Below are 22,927 nucleotides of genomic sequence, written 5' to 3'. Positions count from 1 at the left end.
CCATTTAATGATGTATTCAGAACTCCAGTGCCTCCTGATTTAATGAGTACAGTGAATGTATTCACAACTAACAAGAGCGTACTCATTAAACACCAGTAAGTTAACTGTCCTATTCTCTTCTAGCAATCCAATTCATAATTAAATGGTGCCATATCTGAATACAACACTGGGCTGTCAAATGGAGAGGATAGATGGTCTGTGAGTGTGCGTGGTTAGGTAGGATTGTTGGAGTATAAGTAATTTAGCTTAGCTTGCCTCACTGATAAGGCTATTTTTCTTGGTGGGGGCTTTGTGCTTACAAGTCCCAACCAACCAAAAAGTTTAAACCTGAGCAGTTAACCAAAACGTTAATTTAAATTGTCTTTTAATTTGTAGTTTTTGTTATATTCTACAGTATTGTATCCAAAGTAGCACAGCTGTACTAACTGGAGTTACGAGGGTGTAACTGAGGGCAGAACTGGACCCTTGCTTGACTTACTGCCACATAAACTCAGTCTGACAGTCCTGATGTTTAGGTGGTAACATTTGAAAAATGAATGGACCAGCTTTGTGTTTTGGATTCGCAGATGCAAGCTGAACAAAGAGTTACGCTGCTCAGAGGCATCCAGGAGCTTGTTGGAATTGTCTGCAGTAATGTTAAAATACAAGTAGCAACTGAGTGCTAGTGTAAGTTATCTGCCCTCAAAAACACATTTACCTTAACTTTTCATGGAATTACGGGTGAAAGCATAAGTATTGAATACTTATCTTTGCTTTTAATCTGATGTCTATTCTGAAGTGTTTTGGTTTTAATAATTACAAGCAGTAGTTAATAACAGATTTGGAGGCAGAGGGAATTTGGACCTGAGGGAGTAATAGCACATGTACTCTGCTTTTCTGCCGGCAACCTCCTGACGCTGTTTTGGGGGCTTTTAGCATAATTGGGATGACACCAAGCCAATTCTTTTTTAAAAGCAGCTGACAATCTATTCAGTTTGTGCTGTCTGTCTGTCCTTAAACTGATTTTAGAAAAAAACCCATATAGTGCTTAGTACCTGTTTGCCATCTGGAGCAGCAGGTTCCCGTGGGGATAGAGGCAGATGTACCAAATGTCTGATGCAGCTTCTGCAGCTGCTGCCTGTACCACAGGCTGGCTCTACCTGGCTCTGATTGCTGTTCCGTGGCCAGTCCCTGCAGGTCCCTGGCATCAGTGCCTGTGTAAGTCTATGAAACGTATGCTGAATTCTCTAATACTCATTAAAGTTTCCTTCTTTCCGCTTTTCCTCAGAAGCCATTTTCATTCAGATACACTGAGTAAGCATCATTGCTTGTCTTCCACATTTGTCCTTTCACATTAATACTGAATGGTAAGGTTCCTTTCAAATGTAAGCTTACTGCTTTGTTCCTGCTGGTGTATGTTGTGAAACCTAAGCATGAATTATTTGATGTAATTCAAAGGAAGAAAACTTGCACAATCCAGAGTTGGGAAGAACTTGTTCTTTCCATCTTTAAATATGAAGAATGAGCCACAGCGGTTGATTCAAACTCGAAAGCACTTGTTTTTACTTGAGGCATCATGTGGAGAGACACTTTCAGCCACTGATGTCTTGTGTAGTGTGGGGGATGTGTGCACTGTGCGTAGAGAAAGAGGACAGAGGTGGGGAGGAGACTTCAGAGTTTCTTTGGTTTGTTTCAGTCCTCAGTAAAACTTTCCCTGCTGGTGCCTGGAACAGGTGAATTGAGCTGTGTGACCTTTTTGTGTAACTTGTTGATGGAGATGTGATGGGTACTGCTATAGGGATACCATACACAACTGAGGCACAGAGTGGTGTTTTATAATCTGTTGCTTTCTACTTCTGTCTTCAGGATTTTTTTTTCTGTCTGTATTATGCAGATTCGTAAAAGGCCTGCGTGCTTTTCTCCAGTGTATGTGTGTTTGGAGGTATAGTTGTTGTTTTGTATTTTGTTTTTTCGTGTTGTAGGATTGCCAAGGCAGAGAAGGACTATTTGGGGAACAAGATGCTTTTATTTTATTCTTATTTTTGCGGTTGAATTGCTTTTAACTTTCTTTTTTTTTTTTTTTTAATACTAGACCACAAACGTGCATTAGATGAGGAGGAAAGTAGAAACACTTCCTCTGTTACAATGCTTAATCCTATTTTTGCAAGATCTTAAATCTTTCTAGATTAGTTCTAAACTTTGTCTGTATTGTGGCTTATAGCTTTCTTATAGTAGCCGCATAACTTAGTTCATACTTCTAATATTAAGACACTCTACTACTCTGCCCACTTGTTCAGAGAATAATCTGCTGTTTACTGAGTGTGCCTGGGTATCTGAAAAGCTGAGATACATTCCAAATGTTCTAGTTCTGAATAATAATTTATCCTGCCTACGTAGTGTTCTCGGAGAAGATGCAGGGAAGGGATTTTGTATTGAACACATATTTGCTTGTGTGGGTGTGAAAGGGCGGTGTAGGGGATATTCTTCACTGGAAAAATGATCCACAGTTTTCTCTGAAAACTTTCTTGGCCCATCACTTCAGTTTGGATCTTTACACCGACCATGTCTAATAGCAGTTACTACAAAGGACGAACTTTTGTTACCTTGCATTAGTAAAACACAACTAGTTAATAGCACAGACAAGCTACTCCCTTCTTCCAACCTCTCTTTAGATTATTTTTTAGAACACAATGACCTTTTCCTTCCTCACCACCAAGTTAAGATGGTAATGAAAGTTACACTACAAACTTATCAAATAAAATAGTTTAGAAACAAATTGAAATACGATGCAGGTGAAGGAAATAAAAAAATTTTGTGCTTTGATGCAGGCTTATTGGGATTTTTTTTTTATGGTCTTTATTTATTTATTTATTTATTTGGTTGGTTAGGCTTTTTTTCCCCCCATAGCAAATGGACTATCAAAGAACAGATGTGCCAGGCTGTAGACTTGAGTTACTTCTACTGCTTCTGTAGTAGCACTATGAAGCAGAGAATCTTGAGGATATGCAGTGTGAGTAGATGGATGATGTAGCTCATGCAGTGCTGGATTTTTCCTATTGTCGTGGCATAACGTTTTATGGATAGGCAGGAGACATCTAGTTAATGCCTTGAGGCTTTGGAGGTCTCATAGTATCAGCAAGGTGGCTCTTCATAAAAATATGTGTGTAACTAGCACCAAATAACTGTTTTCTTGTTGCTTATAAAAGTCCTATGTTTATATTTAGCAAAATCTGGGGTAAGGCTCAAGTGTCCAAATCTGTCACTTGTTCTCCCTTTTGTTGTTCGATTTTTGTCTTCCCATCCTTCAGGAGCAGAGCTGATTGCACTTCTGTGACAATTTAATCTTAGTGCATGTACTGCAAGTATCTTGAGTAAAATGTGCTTTGGGATTTATAGACGCTTTTTGTTTTTTCTAAATTAAAAAAAAAAAGGGATGATTATTTGGTAACGGTTTACCCATGTACTGCTCAACAGTGTCTTGACGGAAACTACTTTCCCCTGTGAAAGTCAGATGAATAGTTGATGGTTCCTTCATTTAACAACAAATCAATTATTTAAATTGGAATGGAGTAGAATGCTTTGAAGGTCTGAGGTACGCTGATCTGGCAATTCACATCCAGTTGCATACAAAGCAATGACTTGTGTTTCAGAATAAACTTTGCCAAATAATAAACCTATACAAGCTTTAGTAGCCAGTCAGCTGTAGGGTTAAATCCTAATTTATCTCACTGAATATTTAACAGTGACACAGTCTGGCAAAGGATCAGTAATCTTACTGTTAGTTTCATTCTTGATTATCGCGTCAGCAAATCTTCCTACTGCTGAAGATGCAGACAAGACAGGTGGAAGATGGCAATTTACATTGACCCGTTGGGAAATCTAAAAGAAAAATGTTGGCTGAAAAAATTCTTGATTCTCAGAAAAAGTGAATTTTGTAACTGAGAAATGAATGAAAGCAAAAAATGGATTTTCACAAGATATTTTATCTGCTGTGATTTTCAGGGAAACATCCGTGGAAATCCCAACTTGTATACAAAGGGGATGAACAGGAAATCTTTCTTAGTTCTGCATGTTGGTGAAAAGAAACATTTTTCTCTGAAATTTCAGCCTTAAAGGAGTATTTTATTCCATTTCCTGACCACTAAAGTGCTGTATTCTCATATTGCTGTGAATGTTAGTTCTGGATTGTCTCGAATAGATACTGACCGCTGAAGAAATACTGCTGTATTTCTTTCCTTTCCTTCTCTTTTCTTTTTTTTTTTTTTTCCCCTTTTCCACTCTTGGGGAAGAAAGGGAAACTTTTTATTTAAAAATTATTTTTCTGTATCTCTGCCTTTTAAAGTTCCATGGTACTGGTAGAAAAATTTATCTCCCTAACAGTGGAACTAATGGTATAAGTAACTTGAGGACTAGAAAGATGTCGTCTTTGAAATAGGACAGGTACAATGTTTTTCTCAGTGAAAAGTTCAATGTGAAATATTTTCATTTATTATTACTTTAAATCTTGTTACTTTGCTATCAGGCTCAAATTTAATTTCTCCTATTGCAGGTCTTTGTGTTCAAGCTTAATATGAAGTATAGAAGTGCACATGGGAATAGAATTACATTTGCAAATGTAAATCACCTCATCAAATCCACTGTTCACCATATGGTGGATTTCAATCTTCTGTAATCACAGCCTGATACTCATAACAGTTCTTGCACTTCAATATGTTAAAGCTGCACGAGTCAGGACTGTTGTGAAGCAGGAAAACTGCGCTGTGAAAAGATACTGGGAATATCTGCAGCTCCACTGATAAAGTAAATGATGGTTTATGTATCTTAAAGGCTGAACATTATCCAGGCATAGAGTTATGCTCAGTCTTGAACTGAAGAATAACTGGATGATTGAATGTAAATCAATCTGAAAACATGCATGAGTGTAAAGGATTCATATAATAAGAAGTCAGTCCAGAATGAGGAATCCTCTCTTGATCAGAGTTGAGTTGTCAGCATCCAAAAGCTTGATGCAGTAGGAAGCACTGTAAATAGCCATTGATGTAGGTGTAAGCCTTGTGAATAATTACAATTGAACTTTATAAAAAAATCTAGATAGACACAAGTGGGAAGGTAACTTCTAATAAGCAAGATAAAATGAGAAATGTTTAAAATTGCATTATCTCTTATTTTGTCTGAAGGACCACCTGCTTTTGGAGAGGTTTTGCTGGGAGTGAGTTGCATTTCATATCCACAGAGATTCTAAAGTTTGTCATTGGTGCGAACTTACCCTTGGAAGACGATGTTTACACATCCTTTGTTTTGACACTGAGAGTTGAATCAGACCACAAAGAGAGTTGCTTCTGGGAGAAGAGGTGGCTGCGACTGCAAACTTACCCAGAATGTGTGAGGGGGCAGGAGGCGGTCTGAGAAGAACTGTTGTGATCTGTCTTGGAGAAGAAATTAAGAAAGGAAATTGCTTAAAAGATTTCTTGAGGAATGACAAATTATTTCCAAATTCTTAAAACTCAAACTTTGCTGAGGTGACTATAGGTGCACTATATAAAAATGCCATTTTGAAGGAGGGCAGAGTTTGTGACTGGCTTTCCTTTGGAGGATAATTTCTGCAAAATGGGGCTTAATTTGCGGGAGGACTTGTGTGATTGCCAGATGAGCTCACAGCTCTGTTCCTTCATCGGTGTTTCAGGACTTGCAGCAGAAAGCCTTAGTCTTTCGAAATGCATGCAGTTTTAAAGAACTACTGTATTTTGTTCTATAGATACATCTTACTATTACCGTGAAGACTCTGGAAACATCTTGTAGTGTTTTCATGATGGTATCTGCTTCCCTGTTTATATTTTCTATGTGATGTTTAAAAGAAAAAGATTTGCTAACATCTATTCTGTCCAGAGGATGTTTGCATACAGTTGTCTATACTGCTCTGTGCTCAAACTAAAAATTTTGGACATGGTTAAGAATGTAGATACTGTAAAAAGCAGTTGAAAGATCAAGGTTTTAACGCAGCAGACTGTAGAGGAGAGTAGTCTAACCCCTTCTCTTAGACTCAGTTTGGTAGTTTGTGTAACTGCTCCGCCAAGAGAGGGCGAGGAAACTTGTGCGTGAGCCAAAGTTACAATTGCATTCAAATGACCTTACAGCATCAAGAACTGTTCATGTGGGGGAAACGCAAATAGAAGCGACACTTAAAGTGAGCCTGCTAGCCAAATGGTGAAATTCTGGAGGGGAAAAGGAGGCTCAAGAAAGGAAGAATGCTATGCAGATGATCAAGAGCAAGAAGAGTTGAAAACCAGGTACAGCAATGGCTGCTCCGGAGCTGTAATCCCCTGATACTGTTTGTCTCTCTCGGAGCTTAGCTGTGAACGTAGTATGTATGTAGTGTGTGCGCAGAGGCATTGCTAGCCATGTTTTAAATTAATGCAGACAAAAAAAGGGAACATGGCAAATGCTGCTTTAGTACTTTTCAGATTCCCTTACTCTGCAGTTTAGTTGAATGCTGTTTTTCAGCTATTGCACTGCATAACGCTGCCTGGCCTCTTTCTCAAATAATGCTGAGCTGAGCTGCTCTTGTGTTGTCAGATGCAGATTTTATTCTGGTGTGGCAGTGGGGAAAGACTTATTCTTTGGTGCGCAAAAGTAGGACATCGACAGTTTGCTGTGCCTGAATGGGTCAAGGATCCCTGTTTACTGTGGCTGCTTTCTCTCTCACTACGTCAAGGTCTGAAGTTAGTCCTAGTAAACTGACACGCTATTTAAAATGCTGCCACCATATGGGCTTTTTTTGAGAAGAAACCAGAAGGAATCTGAGAGAGCTAATGTTTTTAAGGCTACAGATGAAACTGCTTTGGGCATCAGGTGTCATCATATAATTATTAAACGAGTGTTGTAGTGGGAGCTGGCAAATCAGTGCAAACTGAATTACTTGAAAAGTCTTGCAGGCTTTCGACTGCAAAGTAATTGCAGTTATTTGGGATACATGTATTGTTCTATGTTCATAGGACAATTCGTCACTGATTTCTATTGGTGATCCTGGAGTGTAAGAAGCAGGAAATACATTAACATTTATATGCTGTGTGTATTAATCTTCTTATATGCTGATAGATACTTTGGTAACTTTATGCTTATTTATTGGAGTATACTATTAATGATGCCTGTCTAACTGGTATCCTGGACTTCATTCTGTTGTTAAATGGAAATTTCTGCGACATAAGGAGCTTAGATATGAGTGTTTCCTTTGAAACACAAGATAACTGACTTGTGCTGGAGATGTCATCTTTTATGAAGCTCATTTTCTTGATATGGTTGGAGTTTGCTTTTCTTATCCATGTTTAAATTTGAAACCAGAACTTTAAACCAGAAAAAAAGGAAAATGGTTAAAAATTAATGCATGAATTTTGGACAGTGTGAACTATTTTCTTCATAGAATTTTTTTAAAAGAATTTTTTAAGCCTTGGTCATTCTGAAATATTAGATTGCTGTTGGAGAGTTATGTATTTGTGTGCTGGTGGCTGGAAGGAAGGTGGTAAAACTACTTAGATTCCCGGTCTCTCCTCCCCCCTGCTCCAGCTTTGTTACTGTGAATTTGTTTGCTTACCAATTAATTTTAATGTAATCTTCTCTGCTATAGTCAAATGAGGGACAACTCCTTATAATTTACTAATTCTTTTTACTACTCCACATCTTGTCTGTGTCTGAACTCTGTGAGAAGAATGACTACATCTAGTGAATTTGTTTAAAATAAATAAATATTTGCAATTGCTTCTAATCAAGTTAAAGCAAGAAATCAAGTTCAACTCTATTTTTCACATGCTCTTTGTTATAAAACCCATTTCATCTCAGAGCCAAAATAGTTTAAAAGGTCTTTTTGTGGTTGGGAGCTTTTTAGCTTTGGAACAATGCCCACAATAACTGTTCCTTGTTCTGTGATTGACTGACTTGAAGGAAACTGACGTTTCTTAATCGAAAGCTTTACATCTTAAAACTTTATAAAAATGCTTTGGACTGTACCTGCAATACCTAAAATCCTTAGCATGCTCAAAAATCTCAGTGCTACAGCTGGTTTTAGTCTGTTGTAGGAAGGCAAAGGGAAGGAAAGGAGACCTTTTTGTAGAGTTGTTAGCATCTGTAACATGACTTTGCAAATTATGGGAGTGTAATTGTAGCTGGACAGAAATGGAGTTCATATCAGTCAGAAAGAATACCCTTCTTGTTAGCTCTTTTTACTCCCCTCCTTCTCTGTCCCCACTAGTTCAGGTAGGATTACATTGCAACCAAAGGGCACTTAAATTCTAGTAGGAGCCCTTGTCTGTAGGGATTAGACTGACAAATCTAATGTGCTCTTGAGTGAAATAAGTCTGATGGATTTTTCTCGCTCATTTTCATACGGATCAGTTTTTCCTCTTGTAAATTCCTGTTTCAGCCCCTGATAAAGAACATAAAGGTACAGTGAGTACAAAGACTTTGTATTCCCCCTGTTCACTTAACTTCCCATGCTGCTTCTTTCCATTAAGTCTGCTTCCAGTGAGGTGCTTATATTCATCACAGAGTGGCTCAGAATTTGTCCCCACGTTCTTTATTTATCTCTAAAATGCAGAGGAACACCTGCCTTGCACAGGTGTTGAGCAGTTTTTCAGTTCTTGTGGAGAAAGTATTTTTGGAGGAACATATTAAAATCAGAAATATTTTCAACAGACTTTTATTTCTTCTCAATTTGCCCTCCCCCTTGTGTATCCCAGGTGTTGCCGTTCAACGTATGTACTGCTATGGCATGGACTACAATGGAAATCAGTTTTGTTTCTTTCCGGTGAACTGTGTCCCAAAACTTGGCAGTAACACAGATACTAAAAAGAAAAAGTGGAGGTGGAGGGAATTTATGTGGAAGGTGTTGTTAGAAACTACCCTGTAGTCAAAAGATCTTGTTCTGTGAGCAGTCGGGTTCTAAATGTGTGAAGGGAGCTTGGATAAAAGCAAAGTGTACTAAAACTTGCCGTCTTTGCAGACTAGCCAGAAAACAGAATAACTTCATCTTAGTTAAGTCTTTAAACAGAACCGGAAGTATTGGGACTAATTTAAAATACGTTTATTAGCCTTCCTAATTAGGATTTTAGTTGGAATTATTCTAAGACAACTCCTTTCAAATATGAAATTAAAAGACTGAGGTGGATATGTGGCCTTTTAGAGCAGTACAGCTTGCCTTCAAATCATGACTAGTCATTGTGGGGCCATACAGCAATTACTGGGAAAACCTGAGGATTAGAAGCGATAGGAGCGTGTTTCACCTTGTGGTTTCCATGTTGTTAGCTTTTTAAATACTGAAACGATTTCCTCATCAACAACTTTGGTACTGTTCCCTTTGATCCCACCTCATTCCGAAATCCTTTTGGTCTAAAAGAGATGAAATGTGCTTCCTGATGTCATTTGACTTCACACATATAAGGTTTCATTAGAGACCTGGAACTGAAGTTGAAAAATGTAGCTGACAAAAAAAAAAATTTCAATACAGGAGATGCAGAAAGAATAGCTGCCTAGTTAGGCTCTAAAAATCATGTGAACTTTAAGCCACTCAAGAGCTTAATTTAGTGGAAGACTGGCCTGAGAGGCTTAATATAGATAGCTCAGATATCATGTGGAAACTCTAATTTAGACATGTATTGATATAAGAGACCTTGAGCTTATTTTTATTTGTGCCTGGCCAGACTGTTTGTTTGCTTGCCTCCCTTAACCCCACTCTTCATTCTCAGGAAATGCAGTACTGTTACTGCACAACTACACCTAACTGTACCAGGGAGAGTGAAGAAAAATCAACTTTCCAATACTGGCACTTGTTCTGGTTTAGCCAGTTTTCAGTGGAGTCTTCAGTAAACTTGTTTGGTGCTGCTCCTGGTAGCTCTGACTGGGAAGGTGAAACAAGTAGTGGTTCTGGTCAGGATATCCTTCCTCTTGCTGAGAAGGGTTGGTGAGTTTTGAACCTGGCTTTTCCTTTTCTTCCCATGAGTAAAGTTCTTGAAGTGGTGAGAGAGACAACAAATGTTGTAGGGAAAATGCTCGTCTCTCGAAGTTGAGAGGAAAGCAGGTAAGTTACTTCACATGCATCATCCTCTCAGTGCCCTCCATCCAATGTAAAGCAAAACCAAAGAAAACAAACTTGAGCTTATTTATCTTGAAATGGCAGTCGTCTTAGATCAGACAAATTCTTTGCTCTTCTCTGCCTCTTAAAGAAAGAAGCAAGTTCACTGGGATTTCTACTCTTTTTCCTTTTTTCTTTTTTGTAAGTTATGCCTAAGCACTAGTTTACTTGTCTGTTTCCCAATACTGTAACTTCAAATTATAGCTGTTACATCAACAGCACAGTAATTTTTAACTCTGTTCAGAAAACTTGTTTCTGGTGTGGTCATTAACATAACATCAGCAGGAGGGTCATAGTGTAACTGCTGTGACTTGCCCTCTGATGAAAGTGTCATGGGAAAAACAAATGGACGAATGGATTCCCTGTATGTTTGCAGTAGCCATGGAAAGTTCTGCTTTGCTAAAATCTACATTAAGCTTAGGAAAAACCCCCACCCACACTTTAAATCTTTACTTTAAAAAATCTGCTGCTTTCCAGTATTACTTCAACTTTTCACAGGAATTTATTTGGGGTAAAATCATACTGTTGGTCTGGAAGCAGCTGGGGATTTTAACTGTACAAGGAAAAAATGCTTCTGAAGCGTGTATTCAAAGTCTGGAGTAGGTGGTGTTGATATCACTCCCGGTTTCTTAAAATTACAGCCCTTAATGCAATCAGAGTTTATGACATGTAACTGTACTTTACGGATCTATAACTTCATAACAGATTCAGTTTGGGAGGTATCATTATGAAAGCTAGTGTTGTCTTCCAAGTGAAGAATTAAAATACCTCAACATCCTTACAAAAACAGAGACAGAGTAAATAGGACATCTTCATGTTTAAAAACTTTTAAGTTGATGGTGAATGTTTCACTACTTAAATTCTCTGTGAACAAAGTTAACTTCTATAAACCATATAGAATAAGAGTCAAACCAAGGTTCTTTGTGGTGGGTTGCAGAACGTTTCCTATAATGACACAAGAGCTTTGTTGTTCCATCCATTTTGAGCAAGTCACAGTACTGTCCTCTGGCAGCAGTGAGTGGTGGAAGTTGCAGAAGTTTATGGGCTGTACCGGGAGGACAGTTTTTTGTGCATGGAGTTTCAAAGTCTTGATAACTTTTTCTTTGTCTTTCTGAGAGATGTCAGGTTCCTTCGTAGTTAAAAAACAATCTCAAATACAGATGCTGTGAGTCAAGATTTCTTTTTTTTATAAGATGTCTTGAAAATTTTGGATGGCACTTGTTTGGATGGCACTTAGTTATACAGTGCAGAATGCCATTTTATGCAGTGTCTGAAGCTGACCTACTTCTTGTCACGTCTGTTACATTTGCCTTTACCGTAATTTAAAAGTAATTAGAATCTATCAGTTTGTCTAAAACTAACTTTTTGAAGGGAGAAAGAGGCAAATATTTGTATTTTGTCTTTATTGAACAGCATTTCATTGCTTTGCTACTGACAAGAAAAGACCATCTCAAGTTTTTGAGTGAACATCTGTGTGAAGGACAGCCTCAATCTCTATGATTCATTTGTATTAGAAGTAGGTTTTGTTATGGCTGTCTCTCAAAATGCAAACCAAATGTTTTTATGTGCAACCCTTTTGAACATCAGACCAATCCCATATTCCATTAAATTCTTGCTGTTAAACTAGAGAACTTGGTTCTAGAGATAGAAAGGAATAAGGAACTGGGTATTTTTAGTGTTAAAACACTCTTCTCGTTCTGTGAAGTGCTATCAAAATTTTTGTCCCTTCTCACAGTTTGATGGAAACATGCCTCACATGCCTTTTTTGAGACTCTAACTGGCCTTTAATTCTGTAGCTCCAAACTTCGGGTACTGGAGCATCTTGAGTGCATTTTTACTGTAGTGATCATAGCGTGCACTGAAGCACCAGAACACAGGTACCCATACAAAAGTGACCTGGACAAGCCTTTTAATCCCTCTGTTTTATTACTGTTTTATAGTGAGAAAAATAACTTAGAGCGTTGCACTTGCCTACAAAATGTCACGGACTTTATTATGTTACTTATAAAGACCTCCAGAGAAACAACCATGGAAGACTGCTGAATTGTGAACTAATGTATACTATTATCAATGTGTTTCTAACATATTCAGATTTTACAGTCAGTGTTGTTTATAATGCAAAAAAGGCATTTTCAATACAATTTTTTGAGATTGCCTGTAAAGTGTTTATTGCCTGGGGAAAAAAATACACGTTCTGTATGCGATGGGCATGCAGTAAAGGATTCCCTAACTTGACAAACCGTTCTTTAGCCTGCCTCTTTAGTCTCTCATGTCACCAGACTGAGCTGTGGGGCTGTTACTAGGTCTGCAGAAATGTTTTCCGCAGATAATGTACATGTCTTGTAGATGAGAAGCTATTTTTAGCAGTCTGGTTAGACTTTGAGAGTCGCTGAGGGACAGAGTCCTGGCGGAGAGCTGTGGAAGGGAGCAACTAATGGTTTGGAATGGGAAGGGGGGAAAAAGGTACCTTTCATTCCCAACTATGTTGTCTATTTTTGACTATGTTGTTATTTCCTGGTAACTTGCAAAGAAAAAGGAGGTTTCTCAGGTTTGTTAGGAATAATCTCTGTGTTATTGAGGGGAAAATCGGTAGGCCTGCGTGAGGGGAAACTTACTTTTTTACTGTGATGGTGTTCAAAGGCTGCCTGGATCTCAGCAAACTGACACCTTTTAACTAAAGCGAATCTGAGAACTGCTGCTCTTCGCTTTGCGTTAGTGGAAAGGCTCTGACCTGAGACAGTTTGGATGGAATGGGAGTTAAGTTGTACACTACTGCATTTGCTTGTGTGCAAGACTTTTTCATGAATGCACAGTAACCAGGGAAGGGTGATGCAGACAACAATGCCACTGAAAAAGGAATTATTATAAATTGTGAAACCTTTAATTTGACCATGATACTCAGCTACAGGCAGCTTTTTAATATTTAAAACTTGATATTTTAAAAAACCTCTTGTGAGCTTCAATTTGATCTATTTTAATCACAGAATGATTGTTCAAAAAGACAGCTGAGGTAGAAAAATAGCACAATGCACAAAAGGGGCCACGATTTTGTATGATTACATGTTACATTATGAACTTGGGGCAGGAAAGGTACTGTTTTTTCCAGGTGGCAGAATAGCTAGTGAGACTCCCCTGAATACATTGCAGTGCTTTCTCTCCTCCTCCCTTCCAACTTTTTTTTTATTTTTAATGTGTGTTTTGTTTTAGTACTAAAGTCAAAGGTCACCCCCAGCATTTCAGTCTCCATGTGAATGGCTGAGTGAACGTGCTTTTCCTCACTTTCATGTTTATCTTTCTAAGTAAAATTTGCAGGTAGAGAATTTAAAATGGAATTCAAAGCTGTTTGAGACTTCTCTAAATGACATACCTGGGAATGCTGCCACATAGCAGAAACATTTCAGTGATGTGTATTTCATTGCTGTGGGGACACCAAAGATAAAGTAAGGTAGGCTGCTATGGTGTTAGGTGCTACAGTGTTTCATAAAACAAAGTTCCATGCAATCGAAGGTTTGCAGACATGCTGAAGTGAAAGATCAACCATCTCTCCTCTTACTATTTATTGGTAGGTTTTATATGTTCCATCACACTGTCTTTTCATACAGGAGTAGTGTTGTCTACCTGATATGGAAAAACTTTCTTTTTTTCCTTTTCTCTCAGTTGAAAATAACTTTGAAAACTCTTGTCTTTCGTTCCTCTGGCCAGTCAGAATGGGCTCATGCTGAGTGTTAATCTTTCTTCATTTTGACTGGTGGGTGTTGGTCCTGCTGAGACTATTGTATGGTGACTAACTTTTGTGCTACATGTGCAGTCCTGCAGATTTTTTTGGGCTTAATCTGGTTGTGCAACTTTGCCTATGTAGGATGTTTGTAGGAAAATTCTGCATATAGCTCTTCAGCTTTGTTGGGTCAGGTGTTTTCTGCCCATCTTCGTGTAGAACATGTGATGTGCTCTGGGTAACTTGCAAATTTGCTAAACTGAAGTTCAGTTTTATTTTTACAGCTGTTTGTAATTTGTCTGAAAAACACAGACCATAATGGTTAAAACCTGATGTCTATGGTGATACCCCTTGTCTTGCAGCAAGGGGAGCTGATGGTGAATGCAAGCTGTACTATGATAGCTAACTATTAAATGTTTGGTTTTAAAGACTTGATGGCATAGTCAGGTCACTGATCCTGGTGGCTGCACTGAGGAACATAAAAATGATGTAGCTAGTGTTCTCTCTAGTTGCCTTTTTGCACAGTGGATGACCTGTGCGGCTCTAATGTCTGCAGGTTTGTTTGGAGGATAGAGCATGCTCAAATTCGCTTCCTGCCTTCATCTGTAGGAAAATACTCTACCATTATGGACTAATGTGCATACACATTATTTAACCAGAATTGTGTTAAAAAAATAAAATGAAAAAAATCTAAGAACTGAACGGAACAGATTCATATATCTTCAGTGACATAGTTTTGATGCATGACTGCATAAACAAGCTTCTTGTTAGGTAAGAATAAACTTGTGCAAGGGGAAAAATGAAAAATCTGGCTGAATTCAGAAACTTGCAGCTACACATCATGCCAGTAAATCATATATGCACTCTAGTAGCAAGAAAATATTCTTTGTGCTAGCTGTACATTTGGGTTTTGTATGGCTTCTTAATTGCATTATTAATTGGTATCTCTATGTAGAGGCCTTAGAAAGGCTAATGAACAGCTCTGTTCTTTGTTCAGTGTCTTCAGGTCTGAACACAATGTAAAGATTAAGGAAGACAAGAAATCTATGAAATGATACTGTTATGCAAAAGTTTGAAGGAGGAAAATTTGCAAAATGTAGTGCCAGTTGTTAAGTGATCTGTTGTCTGTTGCAGGACTTCTGCGTTGCTTTTTTCCCTACCTAGATTTAGCACGGATTATCTGAAATCAGTGGGAGTTATAAAACACTGTTTTGTTCCGTATCAACGTGGCTGTATGAGCACTCGTTTGGCAGTAGGATTCTATGGGAGACCATATAGGTGTATGCTGTGTTGTTTCTATGCAGTTTCATGGTACGTTCTGGGAAAAACGGTCTCTTAGCTGGCCCGTCTGTGTAATTGATCTTAGCCTAGAAAGTTGTGGATCCAAGTCAAGTTGCTGACCTGTTCCTCCTGCTTATTAATAAACCTTTGTGTTTCTACTGCAGTCAGAGTATGTAGAGTGAGACTGAGGAAGAGGGCATTTTGGCACAGGCTCATCCCCCTGAGAAATTGGCAGAGTGCCTGCTCAAATTGCACAGAGATCGTTTGGGCTGTGGGCAGGGGCTGTGCAGGTGTGTGGCTGTGGAGTCCAGACTGAACAGCAGCTTTGGAGCAAGGGCGTGAGTGGTGGAACTGCAGACCCACAAGAAAACCTGTGATCTATTAAAAGAAAGAGAGCTCTAGGAAGATTCTGGTGCAGCTTATCACTTACCAAGACATTCACCCCAGAGGGACTGTACTAGACTTAGTGCTGCTTAAAAGCTGGCTGTCTTTTTTAACTAAAGGATGGTTACTTATTTTGGCCTTGGTATGTCAGTTGCTGGTGTTGATGATGATGATGGAACTTTACAAGGGAATTAATTGCTGGGCCTGAGTCATGGGAAACTCTGCTTCCTGTTTTGGCCATGGAGATTTCAGCCTAATGATGAGTATCAGTAGGATATTTTGATGATGATATTTTTATTTAATAGTATAAATGAGGTATGGACACACTGTTTTTTCTTCCTTTTCTGTTTCCATGGTGAGGGACAGATGTGTGAAAACCGAGCTTCCCTGCCGTGGGCCATGGGATCTTGCAGAGACATAAGAGCACACGGAGAAGAATGGAATATTTTGAATTTCACAGTTTCAAAATGATGGTAGAATACCTTACTGAGCAGAACAGAAAATGGTTCTTAGTAGAAACTGGGAGTCGTGTCTTTGCTGAACCCTGCAGTTGGTACAGTAGAATAAAACTGAGTCTGGATCCAGAACAGCAAGGGAAATAAAGGTGAACTAGTGCCCCCAGGTCTCTACTCTGCAGTAGGAATAACTACCATGTTTAATTCCCTGAATCTTGGTAGGGGAAATACTGCAATTTTTTCTTTGGGGTACAGTCTTGTCTTTTACTTGAACTGCTGCGTGAACTGTTTGCATTGGTCTGTTCTTCCTACCAAAAGGATGGACCAAGAGTTTGTTAAACAAAGCCACAACTGTTATTTGTATGGGGCAAGTGATGGCCTGGAGATCTCTGCTGCTATTGGGCATGCCTTTTAATGTTATTTCACCACTTCTTCCTGAAAATTCTGTTGGACCCTAAAACCTCAGTCAGATACACTATAATATGTCACCTTGCTTGTGCTTAAAGCATGACTAAATTTACATCAAAAGCTTTTCTACACGAACCACAGAAGGCATTAAACAGGCTGGCTTCATTTCAGGGAAGTCAGTGTCTATGTGGAATATAGAAGTATTTTTCTAAAAATTCTCTCTTTTAATGATACGATGTGCAGCCCTTTCCAGGCAAGTTCATTTTTCACTGTCTGCCACACGAAGTTGCAAGGAAGTGTTCCCCAGACCTTCCTTAATAGCAAGGAGAGTTTCATAGTCTGTCTTGACAGTGAAAGAGATGTGATGAAGCTTTAAGGTCTGATGCTAGAATATATTGGATGGAGAACCTGAAATTAATGAAGGTTAAATAATGAAATTGAGGGTGAGCAGTCTCAAAGCACTTTTTAATGTTAATGGCTTCAGCTGTCAAATCTTGGCATCTTTTTACCTTTTCTGGCTCAAATAGGAGTTTGTATATCAAATAAGCAATCTACACAGGGAATTTACAGAGTAGGTAAAGAGGTCTGTTCCTTTCAGGAAATCCTGTGTTTATATTCAGGATTGTACTTGTAGGCCTTGCTTTCCATTTTCCTTATTGATCTAGAAATCCCAGTCTTCCACAGCTCCTATGACAGCAGCTTGCTTCTTCATGCTTAAGCAAAACACGTGAAAGTCTTTAAAATAGTCAGATACTTTGGTTTAGTGATACTTTACTATGGTGCCAAAGTTGGTTATCTTCCAATGTAACTGTGGGTACTGAAAGTCCAGAAGATGTTCTGGTCTTAAATCTGAGTCAATGTTATCGTTATTTTAAGGAAACTGAGTACTGGGAATGATAGTGTTGCTTGTGATAGAGTATATGCATGAGTTGAGGAAAATGAATCCTAATTGTGGTTCTGAGGCTGACAGGACCTTTGCTCTGCCAAATTTAGATCATGAAAAAACAGTTTGAAGGAAGAGATTTCTAAGCATCGTAATATACTTGTATGGAGAGATGCTTTCTTTTAAGCTGGGGGTGGGGAACATTAAGTGATTTTTTTTTTTTTCCAGTTAAATGGAGAAGCGCTTCAAATGCGGTGTTTTCCAAGGTTGTAAACCTACATGTCGTTCTGTGTACTTTCACCTTTACCATGTGTGTCTAATATTTTACTGAATTTGTCCAGTTCCTCTTATTGCCCGAGCCAGGGTTGCTTTTGATACTGTAGTAAAAAATTTCACTTCCAGAGAAAGTTTTCAGAGAAATTTCAGTCTACCAATTAAGTTGTAGAGTACACACAGGAAAAAAATCCTTGACATACAGGAATAAGGTTTGTCGAAGAACTGTTTCCCCTCACTGAAAGCTGGCTTGGTTGCTTGCCTGAGGCTGTTGGTATACTCAGAATGCTTTCTGACTGGGTGCTAAGATATGAATAAGTCATAAGGCATGCCGATAAGTGGGAAACTGAATTGACTGATCGCTAAGCGGGTCAGCTTGCCCAATCCACTTACAGTACTCCATCAACAGAGATTTACAATAGAGTGGGAGCTGGGAGGAGGAAGTTTGGTCAAGTGCTTTCTTACTGCCTGCGCTGTGACTCTGAGTAAGTGAAGTTTGATGTCCAGTACTATCTGTTGTGCATTTTGGAGAGTACATACACGCATACAGGAATTTATTTGAGGACAACTTCAAGAAGCACCATGTTTAAGCACTATTGCAATTCTTTTCCAAAATAATTTTCTGAATTGCTTGGAACCATTTGATCCATCTGTATTGAGTGACTTCAGATTTTTATTTTTGTGGCCCTCTGGGAAAAGCCACAATGCTGGATTTCAGTTTCATTGAGTAATTAAGTAAGATAGTTTAGTCTGCAAATGAAGCAAAAACATAGCATGTCTTACATTTAATTTGCATTTTTACCCCTTAGCTTGTGCTCTTATGTAGTTCTTCCTTGTAAGGAGACTTTTTGTTTTGTTTCATTTTTGTTTAAAGACTGTATCACAGCGTTGCTCTTGCCATGTTCATGCTAATGCCCCTGGAATTTTCTAAAAACTCTGTTCCAAAATCTTTGCTAGTGTGACTTTGACTTTAATGGCACTAAGCCATGGATATTTGGCTCAGTTTCCTAGAATTCCACAGTCTGTTGTTAAGATAAACATTTCTAGGTTCCCAAGAACACAGATGCATGTATATGGTAATATACTGGGTATACAGAGTAACCTTTAAACAGCAAATTCTTATTTTCCTTTTTCATTCTCGATGTATACACACAAACTTCAGAAACAGAAAAATGACATGACAGAATAATTGTGCCATTTTTTTAAACTACATTGTAGCACTTTGAGAAGGGCTGTGGGATTTCTCTCTTCTGTTGTAGCCATTAACTTCTATGGAAGCCAAAGGGAAGCAGTCCTGTGTTGGAATGGTATGTGTTGAGGTGCACCCTCGTTAGTCAGCAGCTCGTGTCTCAGCTGCTGAGAAGTCCATGTGACCAAGGCTTTGGTATGAGGCCCAGAATTGCTGGTTGTTTAGGAATTCGTTGTCTTGTTATGTCGCTCAACACTGGTACCTAAAGTGACTTGTAACGCCCAGGCATCCAAAAGTGTTGGAGGTCTGGCTTTCTTTTTGCTGAAAAGGGCTGTGATCTGTATTCCCCTAGCCCAAAGCTTTAGAGAGGGGCTATAGTTAGTATGTGACAGAGCTGGGTTCAGTCCTCTCATCTCCTCTCCAACATAATAGTGTATGGTTGAAGGCATTTTTCCCATACGTAACTACTTAAAAATGACAAAAGAAAATGGATGTGAGGCCCAGGGATATTAACAGCCAGTTAAGAAATTGTGGGATAGATTCTGAGGAACTCTGTGCACGTTTTGGGTTGTAAGACAACCTTGAAGAGTGAGGGAGGTTCTCACTGGGTTGTGCTAGTTGCTGGAGCTCCTGGGGAGGCTTACTGCCAGGGAGTGAGGACCAATGATGCTAGTGTGCCAAAGCAGATCTTAGCATCTTACTTGGAGCAGGAATTGGTGGTCTGACTGTCCTTTGAGGTAAGCTTCCTAATAGTCATCTTTAAAATTGCTTCTAGCAATAGTAGGAAACTTTGAGGTGTTATTTTCTGCAAAAAATGGGAAGTTCTTACTCAACAGATTTTTTTTATATTTTGTTTTATTTTCTTTTTTTTTCTTTATCATCTTCTTATATGATTATTCAACTTAGTCCAAAGCAATAAACTCAGTCTGAAAGTAAGTGTATCAGGACACAGCAGGTACGGTGCGTGGGGGTTTTTTTAGGGCAGTTTGCAAAGAATCTTACTCCTTTTTTCTATCAGCTGGTCCTCTCACCCCTGCTCTCGCTGTCTCTGTGCAATAAGAAATAGTAAAGGAAAGCAGCAGTCTTAGTTCTCTTATGTGATATTTTGTGTAAATCCTTTCAGAAGGACAGCTATTAAAATTTGAAATGACACTTCTTCAATCCCATAAAACAGCATTTTTAAAAATTTAAATTATACCAACTCTATGTAGACTCTTAAAAGTCATTGTGGAGGGCGAGAAATTTAAAAAATCCTCCTGTAATAGGAGAAAACCAATACTAATGCAAAACAAGATTAAAATCCCACGCCCCCCCCCCGGTTTTAAATCATGATAAATATCTGGTTTTAGTCAGTCTCTTCTTTTGTTTATGGTTACTTAACTAAAACTCTTGGCCCTAATTTGATGGCAATTAGGTTAATTGTATCTTTGTTTAAACAGTAGTAGTGGTGGGGGGAACCACCATTCTAGCATGGTCTTTCAGCTATTTTCACTGCTTTCCCTTACTCTTTACTGTTGTCTACTGAGGAAGAAGGTATATCTTGGCTGGCTGATCAGGGATTTGGCTTGGAATGGTAACGTGTTTTAATTTAAATATCTTTGCCTGTTGCATGCTGTCTTAGGCCCAGGCACTGTTCAGTAGGTTGTTGGGGTGTTTTGTTTTGCTTTTCACTTTACTTATAGTTAGTTCATGTGTGTTTATTGCATTTGTGCCCCTTTTCTCTGTCCTGCTTCTGGTCAAGTGCTCTCACTGGTTCTTCTTATAGGAAATGAGCTCAGGACTCGAGCAGACGCAGTGGTGTTACCTTCTCTGCTGCATTTCAGAGAAATTGTGGTCCAACTAGTGGAAAAGCAGTATTGGGCACTTAATTATCTTTTGAAAGTCTTTGAGGCTTATGGAGAAGTAAAAAAGTGGGGAGTTTCATGCTTTTTTGGTCTATAAACAAGCAACACTTTTCAAGTTTCTATTATAACTGTTCCCATCCGTGCTATTTGATGTCCTGGTTTGCTGCTAGTGTAATAGTTTCCCCCATACCTGAACTGTTTGACAAGTCTTTGATACTTGCCTTTTTGTTTAGTGGTATGGGGAGATACGCTGGTAGGCAGCATACGTGCTAATGTACTTAACCTGATGTTTGTGTAGTTTAGCTTGTGTATTGGCTGTGTATGAGGCAGGAGTTCACACATGCTAAATACAACAGCAGTCTAATCACAAATGATTTGATGGATTTTCTTGGGTCTTTTTGGGTTGTTTTGTTAAGTCATTAGATCCTTTCCTTCTCTTCAGCAAGTATTGAACCATGCCAGTCTTGTATTGATCTACCTCAGTGAGCACCTTGCACGTGCATGGGTGTGAAGAGAAGTACATGTCTGAGGTGTTTATAGTTTGCATTGCTCTACCTCTGAGCTTTGTTTTGTTACCTGATGCATTCCTCCTTTGACTGCATGTACAGTTTCTCATACGCTCTGGACTAGTGATGGTGGTCAAACAGCCTTCCCTTTCCAAGACAGGTACGCAGCATGTCTAACGTAGATCTCCCAGCCTGTAGTGTGATGTATTGCAGGAAACGGAATGTGCTAATTTTTTAACTGTTTTCAGTTTTATTTGTTCATGGGGGAGGGCAAATTCGGTGGCTTACATTAAATAAAAGGAGAAGGAGCTGTAAAAAGCTGCCGGTGTAATGTGAGGCTTACACAAGGAAGAACTATTTATAGAACCTTGCAATATTTGCCTGAAGGAACTTCAGAGGGGAGAGGGGCAGCATTACATAAAGGCGCTCACAGCTGCGAAGGTCAAAGCCAGGGCTTGTCTTACAGTATGCTTCCACTCTCCCTTGGCCTGAGGGGAGAAGAGGCTGATGGGCTCCTTTTGAAGGCCAAATCCTAGTGGGTGAGAAACTGGTTTGTGGAGAACAGTGGGGTGTTTTTCTTTCTTTTCTTTTATTTTCTTTTTTTTTTCTTTTATTGTGCTTTCTATTTGTGATGTTTTGATTTGCATTGCTTTTTGAGAAAACATGACTCTGGCTTGATTGATGAGTTAATGGTCAAACAAGGCCAAACAAGGTCACAGCAGCAGCTTTGGGGACCTTGAGAGTAAGGTTTTATGCTTTACATGTTTATACTCTCATTTAAGCATTTTTTTGGTTATTGCTGCTGCTATTCTGGCTTTTGTTCTCTGGTGGTGAATTTTTTAGTCTAAATGACTTTGCCATGCCATGGGCAACTAGCCAGGTATTGTTCTGGTTTTGGATGCTTTCATCTGCTTAATACTTGTTGGTTATGAGGCTTTGTAAAAAGTGATTCTAGAAACCCTTCAAATCATTAGCTTGAAAATATTCTTTAATGGTTTCATAGGCAGAAAAGCCCCTTTTTTGAGAGGCATACCTGAGAAGGTCCTTCATAGCACGTGAAGTAACCACTGGGTGTTGATATTTCTCTGAAGATTGCATTTGGCCAAAGAGTTCTTAACCCCACTATGAAGGAAAAAAAACCAAAACAAAACATGGAATGTAGTTTAAATGTAACATAAGGCTTGAGTAAAAGGGTCTGTGTGATGTTGAGATAGCAGATGGCTTTGGTGTGACTGCCTGGGTCACGGGATACAAACGCACTGTTAAGAAGGTGAGGCAGTGTTTCCTCCAGGGTAATTAAAACTTTGGATAAGGGTCCAAGATGCCTGTCCCTTTAATTTGCTGTTAAAATAATGGATCTCTTAAAAACAAGTACAGCATTTCTCATGTTATATGTAAAGTGTTTGAAGGTAAATAAACGGCTTGTCACATTCTGTCGTTCATCTATTACACTTTGACTGTTTATGTCTCCCTAGCTAGAGATTTAACTAAGCAGCTAGCATTCTGCGTATTTAAAAGCCAGAACCCTATGGTTTATAAGAGGGTATACAATACAAGACAAGATTAAAACAACTCAGTAAATTATTTGGGATCAAATTCAGTCTTTATACTGAAGTCTTTATACAGTTGAGTGATAGTATATATGTGTGTGTGAGTAAAAGCCAGACCTGTTGCAAATGGTTGTTTTTTTTTATGGTCTGACAAAGTGTTTAAATCTATGTAGGCATTTTGACTGGCTTTTGAGCCCGCCTGCTCAGTGAACAAATTGGTTTTAAATTTAAAAAAAATGCAAACGTTTGTAGATGCAAAATGTGAATTAGTAAAGAAATAAGCAAGTTGAATGCTTGTAAGTTGCTTTGGTCAATTCAGTGATGGTTTTGCAAAACACAG

General features: G+C 38.8%; 1 protein-coding gene across 8 annotated transcripts in view; it reads left to right on the top strand.

Moving 5' to 3' along the window:
- The window catches only part of TRAK1 (trafficking kinesin protein 1), a 134,874-nt gene that overhangs the window by 19,709 nt on the left and 92,238 nt on the right, over nt 1-22,927 (top strand). The window contains exon 1 of one of the 8 annotated variants that reach the window (XM_054190302.1): nt 4,352-6,266. The exons of 1 other annotated variant lie outside the window; for it this stretch is intronic. In XM_054190302.1, coding sequence (XP_054046277.1) covers nt 6,181-6,266 — 86 coding nt within the window. In that variant the 5' untranslated portion in view covers nt 4,352-6,180. Of the gene's footprint in view, nt 1-4,351; nt 6,267-22,927 lie in introns of those variants that run through there. 6 more of the 8 variants (XM_054190303.1, XM_054190306.1, XM_054190308.1 and 3 more) reach the window with 6 other exon arrangements.

The sequence above is a fragment of the Rissa tridactyla genome, chromosome 2 (genome assembly GCF_028500815.1).
Source record: "Rissa tridactyla isolate bRisTri1 chromosome 2, bRisTri1.patW.cur.20221130, whole genome shotgun sequence".
Classification (NCBI taxonomy): domain Eukaryota; kingdom Metazoa; phylum Chordata; class Aves; order Charadriiformes; family Laridae; genus Rissa; species Rissa tridactyla.
Note: the sequence above shows the minus strand (reverse complement) of the source record. Positions and strands in the feature narration are given on the sequence as shown.